General features: G+C 48.6%; 2 protein-coding genes across 6 annotated transcripts in view; one reads left to right on the top strand and one right to left on the bottom strand.

Annotated features, from left to right (window-relative positions):
* The window catches only part of LOC136696810 (zinc finger CW-type PWWP domain protein 1-like), a 14,548-nt gene extending 5,070 nt beyond the window's left edge, over positions 1 to 9,478 (bottom strand). Inside the window, exons 1-11 of one of the 3 annotated variants that reach the window (XM_066671502.1) lie at positions 9,312 to 9,445; positions 8,564 to 8,622; positions 7,158 to 7,588; positions 4,258 to 4,327; positions 4,070 to 4,136; positions 3,479 to 3,609; positions 2,624 to 2,734; positions 2,398 to 2,518; positions 1,479 to 1,554; positions 1,242 to 1,337; positions 1,061 to 1,141 (exon numbers count right to left, since the gene is read on the bottom strand). In XM_066671502.1, coding sequence (XP_066527599.1) covers positions 1,061 to 1,141; positions 1,242 to 1,337; positions 1,479 to 1,554; positions 2,398 to 2,518; positions 2,624 to 2,734; positions 3,479 to 3,609; positions 4,070 to 4,136; positions 4,258 to 4,327; positions 7,158 to 7,535 — 1,131 coding nt within the window. In that variant the 5' untranslated portion in view covers positions 7,536 to 7,588; positions 8,564 to 8,622; positions 9,312 to 9,445. The other 2 variants (XM_066671501.1, XM_066671503.1) reach the window with 2 other exon arrangements.
* Positions 9,479 to 10,615: 1,137 nt separating this feature from the next.
* Positions 10,616 to 21,462, top strand: mepceb (methylphosphate capping enzyme b). 3 transcript variants are annotated; one of them, XM_066671500.1, is made up of 7 exons: positions 10,616 to 11,127; positions 11,466 to 11,543; positions 11,643 to 13,189; positions 14,758 to 14,936; positions 18,060 to 18,278; positions 19,885 to 20,008; positions 20,508 to 21,462. In XM_066671500.1, the coding sequence occupies exons 3-7, from the start codon at positions 11,674 to 11,676 to the stop codon at positions 20,561 to 20,563; spliced, it is 2,094 nt and encodes a 697-aa protein (XP_066527597.1). In that variant the 5' UTR covers positions 10,616 to 11,127; positions 11,466 to 11,543; positions 11,643 to 11,673; the 3' UTR covers positions 20,564 to 21,462. The 3 variants fall into 3 exon arrangements, with proteins under 3 accessions (XP_066527597.1, XP_066527595.1, XP_066527596.1); XM_066671498.1 differs by lacking the exon at positions 11,466 to 11,543 and having other exon boundaries at positions 10,623 to 11,127; XM_066671499.1 differs by lacking the exon at positions 10,616 to 11,127 and having other exon boundaries at positions 11,203 to 11,543.
* Positions 21,463 to 21,832: the final 370 nt, after the last annotated feature.

Raw genomic sequence — 21,832 nt, 5'->3', positions numbered from 1 at the left:
TTTTTCAGGATTAGTCTGAAGACTACAGCAGTGGAGGTGTCCATACAGGAAAAGACACTGTGCCGATAAAGACCTGGCTCCCTCTAGTGGAGTGAAGGTGAAGCACGTCTTCCTCCTGTGGGCCAGTGATAAGGGGTAAGAGGGATGGGTTATAAAAGTCCCCGATCCTCACATGAGCCTGACACTCTGCGCTCCACAAACCCCTCAGAGGGAGCTCGGTCCTGCGCGGCCGCCCTGAGCGAGCGCAGTAATCCGAAAGGTCTGAGACTCCACAATGAATCCAAAACCACTTTTTTAACCCAAGAGAGAGCGCCCATCTTCTCCGTCTGGATGCTGTGTGCTTAACGTAAAGGAAGAAGCTGGGAAAGAACATGAAGAGTGGACTCTTGAGAAGACACAGTGCATTACAGTGAACTCAAGATGCCTCACTGAACAAAGGGCTTCCAGGTGGTTCTCGTTGGAGAGTCAGGAACCCACGCGTCTTCTTTATTTGGAGCGAATCAAGATGAGAACGTAAGAAAAAAGCGAGAAACAGACCTGTTTTCTGCTTCTATACGTTTATTTAATGTAAATGTAAATCAAACTTGTGTAAGAACGTGAGGGTGTTCACTGCCCTGAAACATCTGAAACACTGTCTTTCTTCGTCATACTTCCACACGAGGGCTGTCAATCACAGACGGTCATGGGAGTATTAAAGCCACGTCCAGACCAGAGGTCTCTCAGAGATCAGTGAGGAGCGAATCCCGACTCTTTTCAGGAGTGATTAATCACATCGCCAGTTTAGATCCTTCTCCATGGTGTGAACTCTTAATCATGACCGCCCCCATGTGGTGGACCCACTGCGGAGCATAAACGTCTCAAAGGAGGCGTCTGATTCTTCATCACTTCTGAGAACTAACGTAAAAACACTGAACACTGTGTAATAAAGAGTAGTATGCTGTGTTTTCTATTGTCCATGTTTACAACAGGTTCAGTACAGAACCTCGGACACCTCCAGGCCACTAGGGGTCTGTTTTTACAGCTGTGTCGTTATGTGATGGTGTGTATTGTGGGCGTGTACCTGAGGGGGGAGCTCCAGGGCCTGCTTGGACATGCAGATGGCATCTTTAAGGTCCTTCCTTATGTTCTTCTGCTCTGATATCTAACACACACACAGACACACACACACACACTAACATCACAGCTTCTGAACAACAGACATCTGAAACGGAAAAGAACCACAATGTGCCGTGTTTGCATACTTTGTCCTCTGTCAGATCAGTGTAGTTCCTCACGTCGCTGAAGAGAACCCAGCCGATACACACCGGCTCTCCAAAATACGTCACATGACACTTATACTGCAACACACACACACACACACACACACACACACACACACACACACACCCTGCAGTGTAAGTGCAAAGGAGTGTAAGGACCCTCACAAATAGAAAGTGTAACCCTGTTCAGTGCCACTGAAAACACACAGCGGTTCGTACCGGAGCGAGGTCCGTCTCCTTGTGGAACTCGAGGTATTCGCCCGTGTCTGGATCTCTCTCGATCACAGCTGGCCACCTGCACACACCCCAACATCACCATCATCGTTCTCTCTCTCACACTATTTTCAGTTTTTATAAGACTTCTGGCAGCAGGAGGAGTGTAACGTTTACAGACAGTGACCTGAGGACAGGACTCCACCCTGAGACCCACCCTCAGGATGCACTGGGACTTTTACAGCACATGGCATCAGCTCGGCTCCACTCCCACAGCTCCCCCCTGAAATGTATCAGTGTCGTCTCTAACCCCTGTCTCTAAGGGGAACAGTGGTCTTTGGAAACCACAACAGCGGCGGCGGTAACGTTAAGCGGTGTTTACTCATGGTGTATCGGCGTGTTGTTGTTGTTTGGGACTGAACACAGCTCCGTCATCAGTTCAGACAGATCAGTAGAGTTTGTTCCTTCCTTGTTGCAGCGTCCAGCTCTCGCTGGATTCTTTCGTCGGCCACCGATCCAAGGAGCGTTTGAACCTCTTCAAAAGACCACGGCGTCATTTTACGAGCTGCCGTCGTGAGTCGGATAAAAACAAACGTGATCTCTGCTGCAGCTGGAGATTTTACAGATGGAGAGTTGGTGCTGGTCGTCTGCGTTGCGTGGCGTAGAGTGACGACTCTCTCTGGACGATCAGCGCTCTGCAAGGTTTACACGCCACGGTTTAGGCCCTACTCGACTCACCTGGTACCAGTGAGTTTTACCTAATGGAGAATCAAAAGAGCCGAGCCGAGCCGAGACAGTGGAGCGCAGTGGAGAAGCGCAATAAGAGGAGCTTTGCGTTGTTTTATTCAATTAATATAATTAAACCAACTGACCAGCATTTTAGTACAGTGTCACTGTCTGTGTGTGTGTGTGTGTGGGTGTATACCAGAGGTGTCTATTCTGCTTGACCCAGACCAGTGATCCAGGTACCAGGCTGCAAAAGTAAGTTTGCTTCTCATCTGAACTGGACTGCTGTTCTGGAGCTGAACACCTGCAATGCTCCGGGTCTGCAGCGCACACGCACACACACACACACAGACATTAATAAACAGAAATACAAACATCAGCTAGATAAAGGAACAAGGAGGCCCTCAGTGGTGTGACTGATGTACCTGGGTTATTCTCACACGTCCAGTTATCAGGCAGCGCTGAAGGATCTACATCTTCACTCAGTCTTCTCCACTTACTACAGTCAGCCCTGCTGCACTGCACCCACACTACATCTACACACACACACACACACACACACACACACACACAGAGCATGGTTCAACATTACAATCTATGGTGAATAACACAACCCTACCCTGAGACTCTCAGCCTCAGTGTAACTCTGGACGACCGGTTACTTCTCACGCTTTCTCCTCATTTATCTCAGCTCTCGCCTGGCTGCTCTTCCTCTGTCTGTTTCTGGGCTCCTGGCGCTGTAGCAGATTTAAAACCCGGGTTCTGACCCAGTGACCCCGTTCAGAGCCAGCACCACTGGACCTGACAGCAATGGTCAGATCAGGATCCTTACCGCTAGGCCTTAAAACGTCCATTAGAGCTCTGCGTCGACTTCAACGTGCGCGTGAGAAAAACATCAAGACCCTTCTCTGTCCCGGAGCTGAGGGTGTGAGCTAATAAACCTTCTCAGGACAGGAGAACAGATCGAGAACACACGGTGTCTGCAGAGGCTCTCTGTGTCTCAGTGAACGAGACTGAGGGGACCACAGGACCCTGGTTCCAGCTGTAAACAGTGGAGACTCCAGAGGAACAGCAGGCAGAGAGAGCAGTGAGCGCTGGAGAACCGTAGGTAGGACGAATAGGTACTAGATAGTCTCCTTGTTCACAGGTGATACACTGAGTGAGATACACACACCTCTGCCCTGTTTTTACCGCATTATTACTTCACTGCCCACGTTCAGCTTTATTACACTCCATATTACAGATGACATCATCGCCCCATCTCTGTTTACAGCTCTCACATTCATCCTGGTCACTGATGCTCTCCTCCTTCTCCTCCTCATCCTTCTCCCTGCACACTGATCTGTTCTTCCTCTCATCTACACTCTCCTTCTCCGGCACCGTCTCCTCCCTCTCTCCCTCCTGCTCATCTCTGTAAGATCAGAAAAGCAGTGCCTTTCATTCACTTCATTCACATTACAAACAACCAGCGTTTATCATCAGCACCAAAGTAAATCACATGCTGTAACTGTGCCATTTCCCTCTGAGCTCAGGGACAGAACTTTACAAATGTTTATGCTCATTATGGATTTGTAAAGTACACGTTCATTGCAATGAAATCAAAACCACGGCACGAACAAAGGGCTGAAAGAAAACAGGAGAAAGAGAAGAGATGAGAGAGAGAGAGAGAGAGAGAGAGAGAGAGAGAATGGATAAGGAGGGGTGAGAGAGAGAGTTCAAGAAAAGACAAATAAGGGGAATGGGTAGAAATATTGGAGAAAAAAGAAAAAGAAGGGGTGGATAAGAGATTTACTGAGAGAGAGAGAGAGAGAGAGAGAGAGAGAGAGAGAGAGAGAGAGAGGAAACAGAGAAAGAAAGAGAAAATACTGCACCTGTGTGTCTTCTGGTCTACACTGGCTTTAAGTGATTTCACCTTAGACTGCATATCCTTGTCGTTGTCTACACACACACACACACACACACACACACACACACACACAGATGTGAACATATTCCCTGAGTGTTTACTGTAATGGTACAAGTGTATGGAGCAGCTAAAGACATCTGAATATTCACTAACCAGTTAAAAAGGGACTTGATTCTGATCCTGAGACGTCCGTCCTGGTATCAAACTTAACAGTGGTCAGACGCTGGACACACACACACACACACACACACACACACACACAGAACAGAGAGAACAGACAGAACATCTGAGATAACCAAGAAGTACAGCAGAAAATAAACTGGCTGGTGAATGACCGACGTCATTAAAGCAACACTAGGTAGTTTTTTACCTGAAAAGTACAGCTTCAAAATCACTGTGATGCTCCACTGAGCTGTAACAGGGAAAATAGAGCCTCTGTCGTTGCTAGTCTGGGCTCAGCACTGCAGAAACTGCACTATATATTTTTGGGAGCAGGGTAGGAAACCCACCACCTCCCCCTTAATTTTAGCACAATCATTCATTCATTCATTGAACACACCACACTCCTCACAGACAGTCACCCGGAGGAAACACACACAGACACAGAGAGAACACACCACACTCCTCACAGACAGTCACCCAGAGGAAACCCACACAGACACAGGGAGAACACACCACACTCCTCACCGACAGTCACCCAGAGGAAACCCACACAGACACAGGGAGAAAACACCACACTCCTCACAGACAGTCACCCGGAGGAAACACACGCAGACACAGAGAGAACACACCACACTCCTCACAGACAGTCACCCGGAGGAAACCCACACAGACACAGGGAGAACACACCACACTCCTCACAGACAGTCACCCGGAGGAAACCCACGCAGACACAGGGAGAACACACCACACTCCTCACAGACAGTCACCCGGAGGAAACACACACAGACACAGAGAGAACACACCACACTCCTCACAGACAGTCACCCGGAGGAAACCCACACAGACACAGGGAGAACACACCACACTCCTCACAGACAGTCACCCGGAGGAAACCCACACAGACACAGGGAGAACACACCACACTCCTCACAGACAGTCACCCGGAGGAAACCCACACAGACACAGGAAGAACACACCACACAGACAGTCACCCGGAGGAAACCCACGCAGACACAGGGAGAACACACCACACTCCTAACAGACAGTCACCCGGAGGAAACCCACGCAGACACAGGGAGAACACACCACACTCCTCACAGACAGTCACCCGGAGGAAACCCACGCAGACACAGAGAGAACACACTACACTCCTCACAGACAGTCACCCGGAGGAAACCCACGCAGACACAGAGAGAACACACCACACTCCTCACAGACAGTCACCCGGAGGAAACCCACGCAGACACAGAGAGAACACACCACACTCCTCACAGACAGTCACCCGGAGGAAACCCACGCAGACACAGAGAGAACACACCACACTCCTCACAGACAGTCACCCGGAGGAAACCCACACAGACACAGGGAGAACACACCACACTCCTCACAGACAGTCACCCGGAGGAAACCCACGCAGACACAGGGAGAACACACCACACTCCTCACAGACAGTCACCCGGAGGAAACACACACAGACACAGAGAGAACACACCACACTCCTCACAGACAGTCACCCGGAGGAAACCCACACAGACACAGGGAGAACACACCACACTCCTCACAGACAGTCACCCGGAGGAAACCCACACAGACACAGGGAGAACACACCACACTCCTCACAGACAGTCACCCGGAGGAAACCCACACAGACACAGGAAGAACACACCACACAGACAGTCACCCGGAGGAAACCCACGCAGACACAGGGAGAACACACCACACTCCTAACAGACAGTCACCCGGAGGAAACCCACGCAGACACAGGGAGAACACACCACACTCCTCACAGACAGTCACCCGGAGGAAACCCACGCAGACACAGAGAGAACACACTACACTCCTCACAGACAGTCACCCGGAGGAAACCCACGCAGACACAGAGAGAACACACCACACTCCTCACAGACAGTCACCCGGAGGAAACCCACGCAGACACAGAGAGAACACACCACACTCCTCACAGACAGTCACCCGGAGGAAACCCACGCAGACACAGAGAGAACACACCACACTCCTCACAGACAGTCACCCGGAGGAAACCCACACAGACACAGGGAGAACACACCACACTCCTCACAGACAGTCACCCGGAGGAAACCCACGCAGACACAGGGAGAACACACCACACTCCTCACAGACAGTCACCCGGAGGAAACACACACAGACACAGAGAGAACACACCACACTCCTCACAGACAGTCACCCGGAGGAAACCCACACAGACACAGGGAGAACACACCACACTCCTCACAGACAGTCACCCGGAGGAAACCCACACAGACACAGGGAGAACACACCACACTCCTCACAGACAGTCACCCGGAGGAAACCCACACAGACACAGGAAGAACACACCACACAGACAGTCACCCGGAGGAAACCCACGCAGACACAGGGAGAACACACCACACTCCTAACAGACAGTCACCCGGAGGAAACCCACGCAGACACAGGGAGAACACACCACACTCCTCACAGACAGTCACCCGGAGGAAACCCACGCAGACACAGAGAGAACACACTACACTCCTCACAGACAGTCACCCGGAGGAAACCCACGCAGACACAGAGAGAACACACCACACTCCTCACAGACAGTCACCCGGAGGAAACCCACGCAGACACAGAGAGAACACACTACCCTCCTCACAGACTGATTGTAGTACAGTGATGTAACTATGAATTACACCCTGCAGTTCTAGGGGGAGCCCAGGAGAAAATAAAAATACCAAATCTTATGTAGTGTTGCTTTAAGTCAGGTTTAGTACAGAATCTCATATACATCCAGGCCACTAGGTGTCAGTGTAACAGCTGTTTCATAAACAGAGTAGAATCAGTGAAAGACTGATTGCAACTTTAAATGGAAAACCCCTTGCTTTCTCTTGCCCTACCTTATCATCCCTCATTCTCTTTTCTCTCTTTCTCCCTACGACCTGCTGCTTCCCTTTCTCCTTCTTTCCTTTCGCGATCTGTCCATCCTGATCTCCATCCAGTCTGGGTCTCTTCCTTCCTTGCACTGCTCCTACAGCTCCTCTGTTCCTCTCCTCCTCTTTCACTCTTTTCTTGGGCTTCTGTTTCTTCTCCTCTCCTGGCTGTCTGCTCTCTTCTTTCTTGCTCTGTATCACCCTCTTCTCGCTCCCCTCCATCACCTCAACTGTATTCCTCCTCCCTTTCCCTGAAGTGGAGATTATTGGCTGCTTGGCTCCTGTCGTTCTCCTCTTTGCTCCTTCACTCTGTCCGTTCTTCACCTCCTCTTCTGCTGTGTTCATCGCATTCGTCTCACCCGCCGAGGGTGAAATAAACCTCGCCTTCCCCTTTTGATCTTCAGAAGACAAGGCACACACACACACAGAAGATCAAAGGCCCTGAGTTATTACGCGTGTAAAGTCAAAGATATACACAGTGCAGTTAAGTGAGGAGTGAAAAGAGCCTCCCACCAACAGCCCGTGAACCAATCCCCCAGGACCAGCACCGACCCTGAACCCGGTAAACCCAAGTTCAATCCTGTGAACCACGCTAATGTGATTAGAACATAAAAGACAGCTGAGTTCAGATTAAAGGTGCAGTAGGCAGTTTCTCCCGTGTTATTGTAACCCACCTAGTTGCCCACCAGAGGTCAGACATTCAGATACTCTGTCAAAGCAGGAGTGCACTGTCAGAGCGACCTCCAGTGGCCAAGCACGTGAAAACTCTCAAACACGGTCTCTGGCCGTAGTTACACTAACAGGACTCCACAGAGCACAAACACAGGGCTTAATTATCTTTTACTAGTTCAAATATCTGAAGAAAAAGTCAAAGAAAAGCCTAGAGCAACTTTTATAAAAGTCAACTGCATGGATATTAGCTAATAGTTTCTGGGCTATTATTATCGCATTTGCTAGCAGCTAATATATTCATTCATTCATTCATTCATTCATCCTGTAACCCTTATCCAGTTCAGGGTCGCGGTGGGTCCAGAGCCTACCTGGAATCATTGGGCGCAAGGCGGGAATACACCCTGGAGGGGGCGCCAGTCCTTCACAGGGCGACACACACTCACACATTCACTCACACACTCACACCTACGGACACTTTTGAGTCTCCAATCCACCGACCAACGTGTGTTTCTGGACTGTGGGAGGAAACCCACACAGACACTGGGAGAACACACAGCCAATATATTTATTTTAAATATATAATAAATCACTATTTTACATTTACTTAAACTCCCTGTTAATCCATTAGCACTGAAATTGATTTCTCATTAGTTTAGCGTATGGAGATCTTAACTGCCAATAAATAGAAGGACTTTACTCACTCAAATCAACATTTTTCAGGAGTCAAACATGTGGAGATTAATGTCCAAGACCTGTTTGACTTTGAAAGAAAATATGTTTTTAGATAGAAACCTCCACCTCCTCTGCTTGTGACAGTCAAACGAGACCGTTACCACCACATTCAGTGGTTCTGAGAGGTTTGTCCTGTGTTGGTATCCGTACTCTACATGTAAGGGTTACAGTGGCGGGAGATGTTCCCCTCAGAGAAAAGGAAGCTAGCCGCTAAGCTAACTTTTACACTGAGGGAAATATCTGTCGTGAAATGGAAATGTGTTGTGTTCTACGCGCAGTTTTACACACAACGAGTTACAACACTGTTAGAGACACTTAAATATTGTTTAGACGTGTGATTTCTTGCGAGACTGGTGTTTAAATGCCCTACTAGGGCTTGAACTTTCGTTGTATTGTTTTACCCGGTGCGACTGGCGGAGAGAGAGAGAGCGGAACCGCACCATATACCGCAGTGGCCGGAGTTAGGGAAAGACCGACAAACACCTTCATCTTTACATTTATTTAATTACATATAAAGCTTTTAATCCTCAAACCTTGACAGTGAGGAAGTAGTGGATTCTTTAAGGCGCATTAAAGTGTTAGGAGGCGATAAAATGAAGGGCTGGTAACACTTTTCCCTCAGAAACGTCGAGCTCGTAGCGGAGATGACTCTGAGACTCTACCTCAGACAAATACAGCTTTAACTCTGAACAGAATTAAACCCGTCTGATTAAATACCGTGACCTGCGTCCATCTCCTCGGCAGTGTGGTGTGTGAAAGCCGCCAGAGAGAGAAAAATAGGTGGAGGTTAGTTTAAAACTCTGAAATTTAAAGAGAGTTTCACCGGAACCTAAACAGGCCACAGAGCACTCCTCACAGAAAACACGGGCGCGCGCTTCTCAGATTCCCGCCGAAATCACCACTCCATTAACCCTTTAGTCTCCGCACATTCCTCCGCATATATACATTTATACACATTATAAACATTACTATCATTATCTATTACTTTATAACTTATAGTTACAAGCTCGTCACACTCTCGTATAATATACACCACAGTTATTAACCCTTTACTCTCTCCAAACTATATAACAGCACATATGTATATATATATGACACAGATATTCATTAGCTTTATTAGTTTACTCTCCACACACTACAGAACGTCAGTGTTGTTATTAACACGTCACTGTTATATGTGTGTGTGTGTAACACACACTATATAATATATAACACCATTGTTATTAACCCTTTACTCTCCATACACACTATATAACACACACACACACACACACACACACTATATAATATATAACACCAAAGTTGTCAACCCTTTATTCTCCACAATAACACTCACACACTATATAACACCAATGATATTAACCATTTACTGTCCACACACAATATAATAATGTCCCTGTTATTAACCCTTTACTCTTCACACATTATATAACATCCTGTTATTAGCGCTTTACTCTCTACACTCTCATCAGTCTTGTTATTAACCCTTTAGTGATGCATACTGAACACACACACACACTACGTATATCACAGTACTGTTATGAACTCTTGAGTGTGCACTATTAGTCAGGTTTGATGTAATCCAACTTCTACACTCATTTGTTTTCCAACTACAAGTTTTTAAAAAGGAATCTGCTCGAGTGTGCTGTGCTGTCCTGATGTAGTTGTGGTTTCTTTCGAGTCCTACAACATTTTCGCCACAGTTTCAGGACTACAATTTCTCAGTGGGGAAAAACTACATTTCCCACGAGGCCCTTCCTGTTGTAAAGGAAAAGCTGGGGGGAGGCGGAGGTTTCTTTGGTCAAAAATATCGACAGAAACTGCACATCACGCTTCAGTTTTCTCAGACGCGTGTGTGCGGAGTTTGATCGGATTTATCGATCGACGAGTTCGGTTCTGAAAACTAATCAATCGAGTTGATCGGGAGGGTTGTTTACACGGGAAATCGGTGCCCGCGGCAGATCCCTGAACAGTTTTTGTAGCTCAAACGGACTCGAACTCGAAGATATTGACGAGGGTAAAAGATTTAGATGGTGATATGTTTGATGAGTGCGGCGAATAACGGGGTTTTTATCGAAAGAGTGGCGGAAACGGCGGAAAGTCCGTTACTGCTCAGGCAGAACTCTGGCTACCTCACGAGGAGGAGGTGGGAATTCACAGCACATGCCTCCGCTCGGAGCATTGTGATTGGCCGCTTGAAGACAGGCAGGCGCCGTTCTCGTTGCTGATTGGTCGAGGTGCTTGTCCGTTGGGCGCGGGGTGGTATATAAATGGGTGTTTAGAGCGGAGTCCCTGCTAGAGACCCAGCAGATTCAGGCTCTTACTTTGCACAGCACACACTCTTTACGCACATAAATACACACTTTCTGGCTTCCACGCACACAGGATGTCGGGCTCGGCGTGCTCTTACGCCTCTTTAGACGCCCGTGTTTAAAAGAAACCGACTTTTTTAGAAGCGGCGTCACAGATTTAGAGCCTGTTTCACACTTGGTGCATTTCTGTGTGGGTTCAAGGGGACACACGCCCGCTAACGGTAAATAGCCTGTGTCTAAATCACATTTTGTGGGTGTTTGATTTATTCCTCTCTCTCTTTTTGCAGAGAAAGCACTCAGCACACTGCTCAGCAGAGGAGAGGAGGCGGAGAAACTCGACCAGAGAGGGAGGAGGGAGAGAGACCTAGGGGGAGACCTAGAGAGAGAAAGAGAGAGAGGGAGGGAGGGAGAGAGACATAGTGGGAGACCCAGAGAGAGAGAGGGAGGAGTTTGGACTCTTCCATTCTCTGATCCTAGTTTATACAGCATTATTAATGAGCTGCAGGAAGGCTACTACCAGGGGTGGGTTATTAAACCCGACCTCTTTGTTCTGATCCAGTTCTGATCACACTGATTGATCCAGCAGACACGTGGGACCCAAATCTGTAGTTGGCTCAAGTTGCACCAAAGTTTAAAAGTACGTGAACAGAAGCAGAGGGTTCAAACCCAGACGCTGGAGCTATGCTGACGCTAACTGTCTCACTGTCTCTGTTGTTGTTGTCTGTCTCTCTCTCAGGGCCCATGCAGGCAGCCGTGGCTAATGGAAGATGATTGAGATGTCTGTAGAAAAAGAGACTGTCTTAGTGGAAAGTGGCGCAGGAGGCGTTTTAAGCCCCGCCCACAATCCTATGGGGCGCCCCAAGACTCCCAGCCCACCTGGCACAACTCTGCCCCTCAGCATTGGGGCGTCCAGCATGGTGTTACCACCTAACAGCACCCTCCCAGAGCTAGAGGGCGACATATCTGAGGCTCTGCACGCCAGAGCGGACAGTAAGCCCTTCCCTCTAAAGAATGGCCTCCAGGCTCAGGCCGGGGCTCAGAAGCTTAGTAAGAGACGCTACAGCGTCAGCGCCGGCTTCAAACACCCGGGGTTCAGCAAGCGGCGGCGCCGCGCCAACTCCGACTGCGAGCCCGTGCTGCCCACCAACTTCCTCCTGGGCGGCAACATCTTTGACCCGCTGAACCTCAACAGTCTCCTGGACGATGAGGTGAACAAGGCGCTGAACGCAGAGACGCCCAAATCCTCGCCGTTGCCGGCCAAGAGCAGGGAGCCCGTGGAGATCCTGATCCCCAAAGACATCACGGACCCCTTAAACCTGAGCGGCCGGGGCGGGGGCGCTCTTGACTGCGTTCTCGTGTCGCCCATGAAGAGCGGGGGCCGGCGGCGCCACCGAAATCGTCATCACGGTGGGCCCAACGGCAGCCAAATCGACCCCGACTCCAAGGCCCCGTTGGACGATGTTTCCAGGTCGTTGTTTTCTGCTCCAGAGGTAAGTGCGGTTCCAGAAGTGTCCAGAGAGCCCGCCGTAATGCATGACCTGCAAACGGTGCAGGAGTCGCCACAGCCCTACGAACTCAACACGTCAATAAATTGTAGGGATGAGGTGGTCCCGCCCATATTGCCACGGCGACGCTCCAACGCCTCCAGGAGTAACTCCGCCCCCTTAGCCCAAACTAGCAGCAGCAGCTCCTCAAATCTGTCCAAAAATCGCAGGCGGCGGCGCACCGTCAGTCGCTCTGAACGGTTGTCCATTACCCCGACCCCATCTACCAGCGCAGAGAGGGGGCGGAGCCAAACCTTCCACACGCCCATAGCGTCAGGGAGCCATCGCGCCGGGCCCCGGCAGACGGTGCAGCACCGGCCCAAGCCCCAGCGGAAGTTCCATTACGGGACGTACAGTCGCTTTTATGGGTACCAGACCCCGATGGTCAGCAGGGACCCGCGTCTGGCGCTGCTCAGGCCCGAATGGTTCCGTGCCAAAAAAGTTCTGGACGTGGGCTGCAACGTGGGTCACATGACCCTCACTATCGCCAAGCACTGGAGCCCCGCCCACATTCTGGGCCTGGATATTGACAGCAGACTAGTGCACGCTGCACGGCAGAACCTCCGCCATTTCCTCTCTGAGCTGCAGAGGCAGGAGGTGTCCAGAGGGAGCTCTGACCTGAACAGAGCGAGAAGACAGAGAGAGGACAAGCTGAAGGAGGAGGACAAACTGGACAGGTCCAGAGAGAAAGGACAGAAGAGGGACGACGACTCAAAAGCTATGGATGCGGAGACTGAAGGTGAGGTTGTGACCTGTAGCTGTGGTAAATGTTTCTGTTTTATTGTGCTTTGTGTTGTTTGAGTGTGTTCAGGGTCCGGTCAGCAAGTGGATCAGACACAGCAGTGCTCCTGGAGTTTTGAAGCCGTCCCGTGTCCACTGCTTAAGGACTAGAGGAGAACTCTGTCGTCCCAGACTGAAGCAGGTTATTCTCCACAGAGCGTGTCCCCAACGTTTTCAGCAGGCTTTGTTCATATGGGCTACTTGTAGGCCACTAGGGGGCAGTGTAACAGCTGTTTTACAATGTGAAGAAGAATCAGTGGCACTCATGAAACAGCCGCAATACTGACCCCTGGTGGCCTAGATATGTCAGACTCTGCACTTATTTTGTTTTAAAACCTGGTTGCCCACGTAGGGGACCCGCTCTATGGACTTTAAACCAGTGTTGATTTTGGCAGCTCATTTTGATTATGTGTTAATCTTAGTCTCCGTTTTAATTATTTTAGTTGAAGAAAATTAAAACTTTATTTTTTTTGTTACTTTGGGTTATGATTTATTACTTTCGTAAAGAATAGCTAAAAAGTTACGTTACACTTAAAAACAATTTAATGTCCAAAATTATGGAAGGACTGTGGCCACTTTTCTTCTCCAAATACGTTCACATGCCTTTATTTAAGGTTAATATTTTCCGTGTTTTTTCCTGAAAGTGTGTTCAAACCGAGACTGACGTTGTGTATGAAAAGGCTATTCACTGCCCCCCGTGTCCCTCACTATGTAGTGCACTATTATAGGGATTTAATTAAAGGGTAACTATTTTGGACACAACCTCATGCAGATTTTTACCAAACAATGCAGAGGATTATGGGAATCTGTTAGTGTACATGGGGTGTACAGTTCCTTTTGTGGTGCATTGTGGGTTTGTTTGAGATGTTTTTGGACACTACTACAAAATGGCGGAACCCCACAATAGTGCACTACATAGTGAACATAGTGAACAGGGCACGGTTTCAGATGTGAGTCGACTCTAAGGAGATTCAGCTGTGAACCATTGGCCTACATTTGATATGAGCGAATCCCATATGCTTGAAGAGTCGATTCCTGGGAGTCGACTCCTCTTCACTAACGTTGTGCTGCTAACTCAAAGTAAACGAGTGTGAAAAGGAGTCAACTCCCTTTTTATTTTACTACATTCTTCAGTTATATTTATAATTTAAATAATCTTATTTACATAATGTTTTAGCACAATCACCTTGACAACCGCAAAAGAAATGGAGCATTTTCCTGTTTATATTTCCTAGAGGTATTCAGGTTTTAAAATCAGAATTAGCAGGTCATATATCAGACTGGCACTTTTTTTTAGTTTTAATTCGTTGATGAAAAACACAAACATTGTGTCATAGTTCTCAGTTTTTTTTTTTTTTTTTGCAAATAATAGGTCGTCAACAAATGTTTTGTCATAGTTTTTTTAACCGAATAAACGCAGGCGTAAACCCTCTCCGCAAGTTGGGTTCTCCGTCCGCCGGCGGTCTGTGCTGTGTCTCTGACCCTAGTTCAGTTCGGTGATGGTTTGGTGATGTCTCTCACCTCTAGGTGGAGCTGTGGAGCGAGACGTGGGACAGAAGCCTGAGTTGATGCCGTTAATGAATCTGCAGCTGGAGCCCTTCCGTCCCTTCCCTGTTTCCTTCAGAGTGTGCAGAGGTCCCATCTCGGCCCCCCCTCTCCATCCCCGGACCCCCGGGGTCTTCCCCAACAACGTCTCCTTCATGACGGTAAGACCCCTGAGGGCACAGCTCTCAGAACAAGTCAGTCCAGCGGCTGGAAGTGGGTTTGGTCTCTAAAATAGGGAGCTGAAGTAGCTGCACACGAGCCTAAGGCCTCCACGCCCAGTGCCAAGAGTCCACCAGAGGGGTGTGAAGCTTGTTTAGCCAGATAACATAAGCCCAAGTCAAGCATTTCCAGTAGGAGCAGGGCTTAAGTTATCTGGCTAATCTGGGAGGTCCTACATCGGAGAACAGCCCCCTGCTCAAATATCGCCCCCCACTGGCAGTGACTGAGAAGCGTCAGCCTTAATGTTTTATACAGATAAACGTGGAGCCCCCTCTGGTCATTAATGGAAGTGCATCTCTTGTGCTTCTAGCAAGTTAGCTTAGCATGACTGACTCCTGACTCCTCACGTCTCCAGAACAGGAGCAGGACACGCTGTCTCTGTCCCTGATGGACGTCCATGTCCAGGTCGTTCTGGAACTGTCCTGTTGGTCCATCGTGAAGTGTTCTGGAGTGTAAGGACCAGTCTAGAAGGTCTAGACACACTCGTCTTCAGCACATTTGTTCTCAAAAGAGTGTCTTCACTGTCCACTCAGGGCGGGGTGGGGGGACGACGACGCCGACCTGGTCTACGGGAGGTTCTGGTCAACGTCATCTGAGGCTGAGAGACCGGAGACTGCCTCATGAGCGCCCCCTTTGTTGTCCTAAGTGGAGTAGCATGTTTTAAGCTGTGTCCAAAATGGCTCCCTTCTCACACTTCCCTACATTAGTGCCCTTTAATGGTGCACTCCACGGTGAGTTCAGGAGGAGGGTAGTAAACCGTTTCACACATGACTTCACGAGGGGGTTTACCACTGTAGTGGATTATGGGTATCCAGTGTCTTATTGAGTGCCCTGTTTTCAGGCCCCACTACAAAATGGCCGAACCCTGAAATAGTGCTCTGTTACATAGTGTGGTCCTCTTCATTGTGTTATATTCAGAGATGAACTGGGTGCACGCCGCCTCAGTCACTGCTTTGTGTTTAATACACAACCATTCACTTCCTCCGTTTGTGTGTCTTCTCTCTTAAATGTGACGCCTGGAGCCCGCTGAGATTTGTGGTTCCCAGAGTTCAGACTGAGTTTGGAAAACAGCTTCCAACAACTTTTTCTGCACCATTTGCCTGGAGTAATTTACAGAACGAACTTAACCCTTAAGATCCTGTGGTGACATGTGTCTCAAACACTTCATGAGGTCTGGACAGTTCCCTACGCAGCTTCATCCTTCACTTCTTAAAGGCTCTGTGTGACATTTACTCTGTGTCTGTGTGTGTGTGTGAGAGAGAGACGCACAGTGTGATCGGTGAGGACGTAGAGACCAGAGGAATGTTGTTTTTTTTTCTTTCTAAAAGGCGTTTGACCCTCTTTAAGATGCTGTAGTCACCTGTTCTGTGTCACACACGACGCGCTGACCTCATTTCTGGAGCAGGGTGGAACAGGTGAGGGCCACTGGGTCCAGATTGTCGCTGTGTAGACATTTACGGCAGACGTATTTATCTGAACGTGTTTGTGTGTGTTGCTGTTTTTGAGCAGGTCTCCCTTGTTGAAGACAGCAGTATCTCAGTGGGACTGACCTGGTAAGGGAAAGGGTTAATAGATGATGTCTCCTACAGGACTGGGGAGGATGTGTTTGAATGTAAACAGTTGAAGGTGGAACTCAGGAGCAGTGGAATGTCACTGAGCAGTGTTTGAGGTGGCGGGAAAAGATCGCTCAGATATTAAAGCGGGACTAGTGTGGCGCTGTTTTAAGGTGGAACAGGGTGCAGACGTGTGCACTGTCGCACCATTTTAAGGCGACTTCGTCACTGTGTTTGACTTTAAAACTGAAATGATGTTGTTGATGGTGCGGACTGATGGTTACAGCCTAGTGTTGTCGGGAGCGGGGAGCAGTTTGGGACGCGGCGCTAGCGTTTACTGATCTCTGGCTCTAACGACAAACAGCTCCTGATTTATTATTGGTTGATTTGAAGAATGTGATCGGCCAATGAGGAGGCTTGTTAAATGAGTTACTCTGAGCACCGCCCCCTCGTCCAGAAACGCGTTGCTGTGTAAAATGCTGTGGTCCTGTGGCCATCTCATTGGAAAAGTGCTGTTTTACGTTTTTCAGCCCTTGACCAACCCCCACCTCTGTCTCTTTTTCTCTCTTTCTCTCTCTCCTCTCTCTCGTTCCTCTCTTCCTCTTTTTCTCTCTCTCCTCTCTTTCTCTCTCTCCTCTTTCTCTCTCTCCTCTCTCTCGTTCCTCTCTTCCTCTTTTTCTCTCTCTCCTCTCTTTATCTTTCTCTCTCCTCTCTCTCTCTCCTCTCTTTTCTCTTTCTCTCTCTCCTCTCTTTCTCTCTCTCCTCTCTTTATCACTTTCTCTTTCCTCTCTCTCTCCTCTCTCCCTCTTTTCCTCTCTCACTCTGGAGCTCCCTCTGTTGTTACTGAGTGAGAATGCATGGTTTGGGTTGTATTTATTTATTTAAGAAAGGGTGTGTGTGTGTGTGTGTGTGTGTGTGTGTGTGTGTGTTATTTAAGGCCACTCTGGGGTAATGTTTACTATCGCGGGGCAGATAGTGTGGACTTGATTGCGTAACTCCATAGTTCAGTGGTTATATTTAACAACTCACATTCAGAGCTGCGTCACAACAGACAGCGGTGTGTGTGTGTGTGTGTGAGAGAGAGAGAGATGAAAAAAGAAAGTTAGGAAAACTAGTTTCTCTCTCCCTCCCTCTTTGTTTTTTTTAAAAGCAAGAACACACACACACACACTCACACTCTACGGGTGGTGCTGATAAGACTTTTTTGCCAACAGCAATCTAGCCCCACCCACTCCCTGGGTGCAGCAGTTTAGCCCCACCCACTCCTGCTGAAGCTGTGAGACCTGTTTCAGTCCTGACCGCTGTTGCTAGGAGGCAGCCAGTCAGAGCAAAGCTCATTTACAAGTCTGTCTCAAAGGCACAGAGCGAGTGGGTGGAGCTCCGACCCCGTTCTGGACCTTGAGGTTCGGACCACGATGGTTCGGGCGGTGGGGGTCTTACCAGCGAAGCTGCTTGTGTTTGTGATGTTGTGTGTTTGTCCGGTGTGTGACAGCGCCCCCTCTGTGTGCGCAGGGTAACTACGTGCCGGAGAGCGAGGTGGCGGTGATGTCACAGCGGGCGGAGTATGATGTCATCCTGTGTCTGAGCGTGACCAAGTGGGTGCAGCTGAACTGGGGCGACGCGGGGCTTCAGCGCTTCTTTCGCCGACTCTACAGACACCTGACTCCAGGGGGCGTCCTCATCCTGGAACCGCAGCCCTGGAGCTCCTACAGCAAGAGGAAGAGGCTCACGGTACGAGAGGGCGGCGGGGCTGTGTCCCAGACACTACCCCTAATTCATTTAAGACGCTGTTGCCAAGCTCACAGGCAGATATTTTTCCAAAGCTGTTCCTTGTTATTCCACTAGGGGGTGTAATAGACTCTAGTGCACTCATAGTGTTGCGGTGCCAGCTTTGCACAGGGTAATGGACTCTTCTAAGTATTTAAAAATCACAGCAGACGTGTAATAACAGCTGATGGTGGTATATTGTGGTTATAACCGTTTATAACCTCCAGTTAATTCGCTGTTGTATGTTTTTTAAAGTCGTTTATAAATCATTCGGTTCTAGACGTCGTATTAAATTGGGAAGCACAGAAGGACAGTGTTTACACATCCCTCGAGTTCAGTGACCCCTCGTGTGTATATTTTTATCGGTTTTAAATGCGCTTTACCAATGAACCCTATTTATTCTTACACCAGAGGAATGTGGAGGCGGTTTTGGGGGATGGTGCTGTTTATTTTTAATTCACGAAAAAGGGACAAATGAAATGAGAGTAATTAATGCAAATGTCCTCAGTGTTGATGATGATCTTCTGATCCACAGCGGAGTCACACCCCTTTAGAGTTAAATCACTGAAACCGTTTAGTTTTAAAACGCCTTTTTACTGGATGCACAGGTCCTGCCCCTACAGCGTGGTCAAGAGGTCTTCAAACGACACTCACTCACTCACTCATTTATTCATTCACTCACTCACTTATTCACTCACTCACTTATTCACTCACTCACTCACTTATTCACTCATTCAATCACTCACTTATTCACTCACTCACTCACTTATTCACTCACTCACTTATTCACTCATTCAATCACTCACTTATTCACTCATTCACTCACTCACTTATTCATTCACTCACTCACTTATTCACTCACTCACTCACTTATTCACTCACTCACTTATTCACTCATTCAATCACTCACTTATTCACTCACTCACTCACTTATTCACTCACTCACTTATTCACTCATTCAATCACTCACTTATTCACTCATTCAATCACTCACTTATTCACTCATTCACTCACTCACTTATTCATTCACTCACTCACTTATTCACTCACTCACTCACTTATTCACTCACTCACCCACTCACTTATTCACTCATTCACTCACTCACTTATTCACTCACTCATTCACTTATTCACTCACTCACCCACTCACTCACTCATTCACTCACTCACTTATTCACTCACTCATTCACTCACTCACTCATTCACTCACTCACTTATTCACTCACTCACTCATTCACTCACTCACTTATTCACTCATTCACTCACTCACTCACTTATTCATTCACTCACTTATTCATTCACTCACTCACTTATTCACTCACTCACTCACTTATTCACTCACTCTCTTATTTATTCATTCAATCAGTTATTCATTCATTCACTCACTCGCATTGAACAAATGCTCCTCCACAAGACGTCAAACGTCAGTGATACCATAGGCTCAGCACACTCGGAGGAGAACACTAACTGTTAATTGAGAGTGTGTGTGTGTGTGTGTGGGGAATACCATCCTAAACTGTGTAACACAAAGAGATTGATTTGACAAATGTCTGTGTGTTGCTCACCTCAGGAGACGACTTTCAGAAACTACAACACCATCCGGCTCCGTCCCGATCAGTTCAGCTCCTACCTCACCTCAGAGGTGGGCTTCTCCAGCTACGAGCTGCTCGGCTCCCGCACCAGCGTCCCTGCAGGTACACACACACATACATGCACATGCACACACACATACTTGCACGCACGCACGCACATACGCCCACACACGTGCACGCACACACACGCACACACACACACACATACTTGCACGAACGCACATACATATACACGCGCATGCACATACATACATACACGCACGCACATATACACACGCACATACTTGCACGCGCGCACAAACATATACACGCACATACGCACACACACACGTACACATACACGCACATATGCACACACACACGTACACACACGCACATACTTGCACGCACGCACACGCACATACATATACACGCACATACTCGCACGCACGTACACACACACACCTACACACACACACACGCACATACATATATACGCACACACACACGTACACGCACGTACATACACACACACACATATGCGCACGCATACACACACCCTCAGGATGAACACTTTACTCTGAGGTCTCTGAGCTTTTGTTCCCTCTCGTTCCATCCTCAGGGCTCCAGAGGCCAATCTACCTTTTCCACAAAGGCCCCGCCTCCAGCAGAAAGTGAGCGAACCCCCCTCGAGGACCTTCGCCTGCGCGGACGCTGGGTGTGTCTCAGCCATAAACGCCCACCGAAGTCACGTGGTCGTCTGGTAGAGGGCCTCATGCCCATATAAGGAGTTCTGTCCTGAGCTTGATGGCCATCTAAAGAGCTGTGGGTTCAGACCTGGAACTCCATATATGGGCATTCACATCTGACCCAGAACTCCTTATATGGGCATCCAACTCAGACCGGGTCCATGAGGTGTGGTGCACTGTCCTGGAGACAGGGGGCAGTGTGGATTTTCTGAAACGTGGCGCTCTTCTGAACGCCTTCAGCATTGGAAGCAATGAACTTGTAAATGTGTTACGGAGAACGGCTGTTATACACTGGGCACGAGGAGAACAAACACCCGGAGAGCTGTCCACACTGGGCACGACACTGATTTCTGGGAATATTGTCCCTGACAGTAAGACTGCTGCCTTCAGAAAGGCGCTCTCTGCTGTGCCCGTGGGCCTCTGGTGTAGGAGCTGAGGGTGAGGACAGACTGAAGGACCCAACCACCCCCCGCTCAGTGCCCTTTACAGTGAAGAGCACAGTTTCAGACACAGCCTGAGCTCTTACCGTTGGAGTCGGTGCGCTGAGAGCGAGAGCACTGACTCCTCATCGCTGTGGTCAGATCCACGCTCTGAAACCCTGGGGTGTGACTCCTGACGTCTGAACAAACTGAGTCCGGTATGTAACAGCCTTCCCTCACACTCTCCGCTTCGGAAACTCATTTACAGCTTTTAAAGACAAGACTATGTACTCTTTCTGCCCGCTCTGGCAGGACGACAAGAGAAATAAAACACACGTGTAGCAGTGGACTAACGTGTGTGTGTGTGTGTGTGTGGTGCTAATCTTTTTAATAAAGATGTTAAACCGTCTCCCTCCATCTTCCAGTGTTAACTGTTTAAGTAAATCATATGCAGGTTTGTGCTGTCCTTGTGTTTAAACCTGGGCCACTGTAAACTGTTGTCTGCAGTGAACCACCAGGACCCGAGAGGCTCATTGTTCAACAACAGCAACATCTGGAGCCCTGGCTACAGCCCCTCCACACTGCAGCTCTAAAACGGTGGGAGGTGGCTCCCTCTTGTGGCTGCAGAGCACTAAGCATCACCTGTCATCAGCAAGACGAGAGAGGGAGAGAGAGAAAAAAAAAAAAAACGAAAACACAGTTACAATGGGAATATGCCATTACAGTTAGTGGACACTCAGAATTAAAGGTACAATACAGGAACATTACTGTCACTGAAG

This window comes from Hoplias malabaricus, chromosome 5 (assembly GCF_029633855.1).
Source record: "Hoplias malabaricus isolate fHopMal1 chromosome 5, fHopMal1.hap1, whole genome shotgun sequence".
Taxonomy (NCBI): domain Eukaryota; kingdom Metazoa; phylum Chordata; class Actinopteri; order Characiformes; family Erythrinidae; genus Hoplias; species Hoplias malabaricus.
The sequence above is the reverse complement of the archived record's forward strand: the minus strand, read 5'-3'. Positions and strand labels throughout refer to the sequence as shown.

Excerpts from the sequence above, each read along its gene's own strand:
- mepceb (XM_066671500.1), top strand. The coding sequence starts at position 11,674 with ATGATTGAGATGTCTGTAGAAAAAGAGACTGTCTTAGTGGAAAGTGGC. Across the intron at positions 13,190-14,757 it reads TATGGATGCGGAGACTGAAG|GTGGAGCTGTGGAGCGAGAC; the intron begins GTGAGGTTGTGA and ends TCTCACCTCTAG. Across the intron at positions 18,279-19,884 it reads GCAAGAGGAAGAGGCTCACG|GAGACGACTTTCAGAAACTA; the intron begins GTACGAGAGGGC and ends TGCTCACCTCAG.